This window comes from Agrilus planipennis, unplaced genomic scaffold, assembly GCF_000699045.2.
Source record: "Agrilus planipennis isolate EAB-ADULT unplaced genomic scaffold, Apla_2.0 scaffold1325, whole genome shotgun sequence".
Taxonomy (NCBI): Eukaryota; Metazoa; Arthropoda; class Insecta; order Coleoptera; family Buprestidae; genus Agrilus; species Agrilus planipennis.
The window spans coordinates 1,301-7,641 of NW_020440168.1; the positions used below are offsets into that span (position 1 = coordinate 1,301).

At 36.3% G+C, this 6,341-nt stretch overlaps 1 protein-coding gene across 1 annotated transcript; it reads left to right on the forward strand.

Annotated features, from left to right (window-relative positions):
- Nucleotides 1–1,573: 1,573 nt before the first annotated feature.
- Nucleotides 1,574–2,597, forward strand: LOC112906040 (homeobox protein DTH-2-like; the record flags this gene model as incomplete). Its single annotated transcript, XM_025979608.1, has 2 exons — nucleotides 1,574–1,740; nucleotides 2,502–2,597. Coding segments are annotated over 2 exons (263 nt in total), but the record flags the coding sequence as incomplete, so codon positions are not given.
- Nucleotides 2,598–6,341: the final 3,744 nt, after the last annotated feature.

Sequence of the window (6,341 nt, forward strand, 5' to 3'; positions counted from 1 at the left end):
AAGGAGGTGTTTTGGGAATTTAAATTTTCGTATAATACCGTAAGAACTATTTCGGTGCTAATTTAGATCATTTCATATATTTGGAGGCGATTCGGTGGTGTTACAATTCTTTTTATTTTTACTCGGGACCTCCTGTAGAAATTGCTTAAGTTTAGTTGATTTACTTCATAGTAATTATCTATTTGTAATGAAACGACCAATCACTGTAACGAAAAAACTTACTCTAATAAAAGCGCAAAATAGAGAAGTGTGATGTACTGAGACGTTTCGAATTCGCTTAGTCTATCTTTTTATACTTTTGAGCGTCAACCATATTGAAAATTTAATTTTTAAAATTCTATTTTTTTAGATGTTGTGCATGTCTAAACTCTCTAATGAAAGAAAATGACTGGTGCTTTCAGTGTTGTATAAAAAAATTATTCCGCAATCCTTGCGCAAATATTCTAATTTCGATGGAATTTACCTAAATCAAAGATGTAATTCGTCAAACAATCAAAATCAAGAAGACTAAAGATAGGAGTGATAACTACAAGGCTAGCTTAACCGAGCGGCATGGCCTAGAGGTCTAGACCATTGCTTAGCATTCGGGAGGACGCCGGTTCGATTCCGGGTCCGTCTGCCTTGGTTCAAGTTTTTCTGTGGTTTCCTTGGATCACTTAGGCAAATGCTGAGGCAGTAATTTTCCACAGATAATCTGTCTTCATTTCGTCCGTCTCATCTTTCTCACCCGAACCACCACCCACCCATTCCCACGATTCCTGAAAGCAGGCTGAAGAGGGCCTTCCGGCCTACCTTCCGGCATAGTCCGGAGGGACTGCCCGCCCACCAGCATTACTGGCTGGTGGGAATGAAACACCCAAAAGTTTAAAGTTTAAGGCTAGCTTAAAATGTGTGTCGCGAGAGGCGTAAGAGCGCCACCATATCGTATGCGGCCGTTCGTTGCGTATGAAGGTAGTGCGCATCCTACTTACGCGTATGCAAGATTTTACCGAAATTGATGCGCAGTCGGTCATCGCGCAACGGACGATTGTGTTTTCTATCCTTTATTAGTGATGATGCTTTTTAGATCCATTCCTAATTACTGGCGTGTAATCGCACCATACTAACTAATTTATTTAACAATCTCGGGACAACAGAGACTCGACTTGCTCCAGAAGGATTCCAGAATGTGACATGCAGAGAATCTGACCTTCTTTGTTACTAGCGAGATCAAGGCAACCCACTAAAGACCTCATGCTTTTTGGAGAGTTGCCTACACTTGACATTATCTTAGACTGCTTGATTAAAATAAATATGAACTTTCAACATAGTGGCTAAAGTACGTCGTACGTTGCAGCTTTTTATATAAAGGGTAATAAAACTTAGGTCAAACCTAACTTTCTGCATGCTGTATAACAAACCTACGTTCACCCTTTTTTGCCCATTGTACTATGAGACAGTACTAAAGATAGAATACATATCGTATGTCGTTGAACAATTATTGGTTCACACGCAAACTTTCAATAATACAGATGGTGTTATAATGGATTTTTGTTACGTTTAACTAAAATTTCGATTTTCCCTGTTGTTTCAGTTTCGAGGTTGATGGGAAGTACGGCAGCGTCGGCGAACATGGGTCATCCGGGCCTTAACACGGCCGGAATGCCCGGTCTCGGCGCATGTGCAATGCCAGATTCAAAACCCATGCAATTTCCCCTAGCACAGCGACGAAAGAGGCGGGTCCTTTTCACGCAAGCACAGGTATGTTGTTACGCCACGCCAACCTTCATCTTCTTCCTTCTTCCTTCGTCTCTAGCTTTCACCATATTCCATATCCATAATAAAGCGTAAGCTCGGAAAGCTCCGCGGCCAACCCCTCCCCACCACTACCGCCGCTACGTCACCTTCGCTTCCGGGCCCGTTTATCGCTGAGTTTTGACCGACGGCGACTGACGCGACATCAGATATGCGTGCTCGCGTTTTTCACCAATAATTATTAACTAAATTAGCAAATAAACACGCACGATTTTTTCTATCGGGAAATGATCAAATTTTATTTGCTAAAATTTGTTTTGTGGTGGTGACCAAGTGGTGAAAAATGTAGAAAAGTGTGGCAATTTGGTTGGTCATAGTATAGGAAGCTCTTTCAGCACTATTTTACACATAGGTATAATTTGTTGCTTTTTTTGATTTGCAAAATCGTTGTAAGTAATTACCTCTTAGATTAATAGTGTTCTCAGTCCTGGTAGTTTTAAAATTGCAAATATTGTAGTAACACTCGTCGAAAAATTTAAAATGATTAAATAATGTCTTTCTAATATAAAAAATAAGTTGAGACTTCAACAGTGGATGCCTATTTTTGTACTTATCAATTACTGGCCAAATACCAATTTTATGAGTTAATTAATAATAAGGGCATTTTTACGGTGAGATTGTGTTCAATTATAATATTAATAAAAACTTTATTTTCATAGTTATACTTATTAAAAAGTTATCAATTTTGTTTTGTTTTTCGGTTACAGGTTTATGAACTCGAGAGGAGGTTCAAGCAACAAAAGTACCTTTCAGCACCTGAGAGGGAGCATTTGGCATCTCTGATTCATCTTACACCGACACAGGTAAGGATGTTTAATTTAATTTAAAAAATTCTTAAGTTATTTATGAGATAGTAACATTCGGTCATTATTTATTTATACCTCGATGTGCTAATATAAATGTTAGTTAATATCTCAAAACTCGGTCACGTGTGAGTTTCATTTGTGAGTCTCGAAAGATTTCGTGTTATTTCTTCCTTTAATGAATTTTATGGAAATTATAATAAAATTGCAATAAATACATTTTTGTCTTTCATATAGTGTTTCGAAAATAAGAATGAGAGTAATCTATCTACACGGAGAGAAAAATCTTAGAAAAATTGCCATGTATGTTGCTATAAATAAGACGAAATTCAGGATGTTTCTCTCTGAAAAATTTGCTTAAAAACGTGCAAAAGAAAGCGAGAGAGAAAGTATTACCGGTAAAGGATTCAGACATGTTCGAACTACACTAACATTTTCATTTTGGTAGAACGTAAGCTTTCACGGTTGATATTATCTAAAGAAAAGCTGGTGCGTTTCCACATCGTCACGCAGTACTAGTGATGGGTCGTAACATGTTTTCGGCGTAACGTAACGTAACTAGTTTCTTGAGAAAACGTAACCTGTTTCATAACTACGTATTTTTGTAACTAGTTACATTTATAGATTTGTACTATAGTGTAACTTGGAAACTGTTAAATTGTCCTATATCTTTCCTCACTGTCGTATCTTTACAATACAGGTCATTTCACGATGGTACGGTCACAATTCCTAGAAAGTAGGTTTATGGCATTACTTAGCAAACAAACCCATGTATTTACCATCGACGATTTGATATTTTACACTTTTACAGAAAGATATTTTTGCATTTGGTAACTGTTGTATAAATCTAAGTTAAAAATAAACATCGTACCCTCGGAAAATTATCTCCTAGAAAGCTTCAACAACTTTGCTACACAATTACAAAAATTTTAAATATTGTAATAGTTGTTTGCTACTAAGTTCTTCTCAAGATCTGATCTGGAATTCATAGACTTTCTTTCATGACTAAAAATATAAGAGGCCACAATAAATAATCTTTTAAAATAGTTTTTCTCTGTATGTATGATTTTGATCTGTTCAAATATTATTTACTCAAAATCATAACTCCGAAGAACGAAGACGGAGATATGACAAAAGAAATACGTGTCCTTCGAATAACAAAATAGGTATAATACCAGGCATCACGTTATTGTTACCCATGGGTACCTACTTTAACGTACAGTAAGCTATTTACAACGTTAAAACCGAAGATACTAAACTGCTTACTCAAAGTAACCGATATTGAAAATAACTTTAACCGTAACCGCTTGTCGTACACAGTCGAAACAGGTTATACGATTATTTAGCTAGTACGCAGTTTCGGAAACTACTTACGTTACATAACGCTCACCCCTACGCAGTACATTAAAAATGTACTTATCCCACAGTCGGCGACGAAATATCTACGAAATATGAGTTCTACCGTCGATAACAGTCAACCAGTCGGGCAAATATCAATTCTTCATTGGATTCTCATTTGAAATTTAAGTTCATTGGTTTACTGAAAACCACCACCAGACACAGATCAATAAATTAATGACCAAACCGAAAAACTTCCTAATTTTTCCTGTTTTGGATTTTGGATACTGCACATTCTCATTTTTGTGAAGTTCTGTTGTTTTTGGGGTTCCGTACGTCCGAATGAAAAAAACGGAACCCTTATAAGGTCACTCGTGTGTCTGTCTGTCCGTCTGTACTGGACCGATTAGTTGAAATTTAATACATATATAAACTTCTGTAATCCTAACGCGGACGCATAACGTAAATAAATTAATTTTGAACAGGGGGGTAATTTGGGGAGGACAATAGAAAATTTAAAAAAAAAGTTTTGCAAACTATACCGAGTGACACATCAAATTAAGGGCTCGTTGCAAGGGTCTCGAATATGTTTTTTATAGTTTTAAACTAAATAGTTTTAAAATTATTTAAGGAAATAGATGAAAATTGACCATTTCTCCTCCTTTTCTCCGAAACTACAGAACCTAAAATTTGGAAAAAAATGCAGAGTAGTTCTTTATTTATAGATTACAGGAAAATTAATAATCAATCTATGGTCTGAACATAACGTGATAAACCTTTCAACAAAACAATATTGTCAGTACCAATTTACAATTGCAATTTGAATGTATGGGAGTTAGGGTTCCATATGCTCGAATGAAAAATGGAACCCTTATAGGATCACTCGTGTGCCTGTCTGTCCGTTTTTTATACCTATTCTGTACACCTAATAACAAAAGAAAATGTTCGGTTCCTGGAGTTCCGTCACGGAGAGTTTACGTTGTACCTACATTAAAATACGGGAAGCTTTATTTCGCCAGTAAATAAACCCCAAATATAGGTACATTTTTACGCAATAAAAATTGCAGATGTAATCAACTGCAAAACATCTGCTTGCATCCCCTTTTTCTGTTATTCTGCCCCCTCATCAGCTTGTGGCATCATCACCATTTTGTTTCTGCACGATTAATTCCTGACAAAAACCGATGCGCCCGTCGACCCTACCGCAAATTAAAACGTAACAATTTAACAATACCAAAGTATATACATGTGATGCTTATATATGTGTATATAAAACTGTTGTTTTGAATGCATCACTACCATCTGCGAGTTCCCTGTCAGCATGCAATAGTAGGTAAAATATCTAAATCGTCTCGTTTTACTTTTAAAAACCCTCTCTCTGGATATTGCAGTGAACCAAAATGGCGACTCGTTATAAAATGTTCTAATGAACCCTACGCATACAACTGCCCCATAAAAATTTTAAGAAGTTGAATTAAAGTCGATATATGAATATTGATGTCTAATCAACGGTTTAATTTCAGTACTTTCTGAGTTTTTGTGAATCTACTTCTGCATGTTAACTTTCTTCTACGAATCACGACGACAGATTACACATTTATACTGCTATGACAGTTTGTTTCATAATTTTCTCAAATAAACAGGGACAAAATGTTTCTTAGGAAATATAAAAAACAATGAGTTGCCAGAAACATATTATGTTTTCATATATTTTGGGACTTTGACCTACTTTACGACGAAACCTTAAAAGCAGAAATAAAAAGTATGACAGCGATACCTCACTTTGATGGAACCCTTTTGTAATGCAACTAAAAATACTACATTCAAACCTTTATTTGACGTAGACGGTATAAGTAACATAAATACTTGCTGAGTTAATCAACTAAGGTTCCGTTTTACCTTTTTCTGGTTTGCAGAACTCTAAAAGCAGATCTTTGCTTATTTAATGATTGGTGGGTTGTATGTGGGGCGCAATCCCCCTTTTATTATTATTGGAAGCTTTATCAGGTTATGCGTTGGTCTATAGCGAGCAAACTGCCAATATAATACAAAATGCACCCTCTCTTTCAATTTGCCCATTCACTAATTCGTTCGTACATCGCGCGAAGAGCGAGTTTCCCGATGTAGAGGAAGGTATAGTAGAGTAACAGCCAGCCAGTTAGTGGAAAGTGAATTATCGAAAAGTTTGTTGTGTGCGCGCGTACGGAGAAAAAGAGAACGGCGACGATGGCGAACTATCGTATCTTTACAATACAGGTCATTTCACGATGGTACGGTCACAATTCCTAGAAAGTAGGTTTATGGCGTTAAATAGCAAACAAACCCATGTATTTACCATCGACGATTTGATATTTTACACTTTTACAGAAAGATATTTTTGCATTTGGTAACTGTTGTATAAATCTA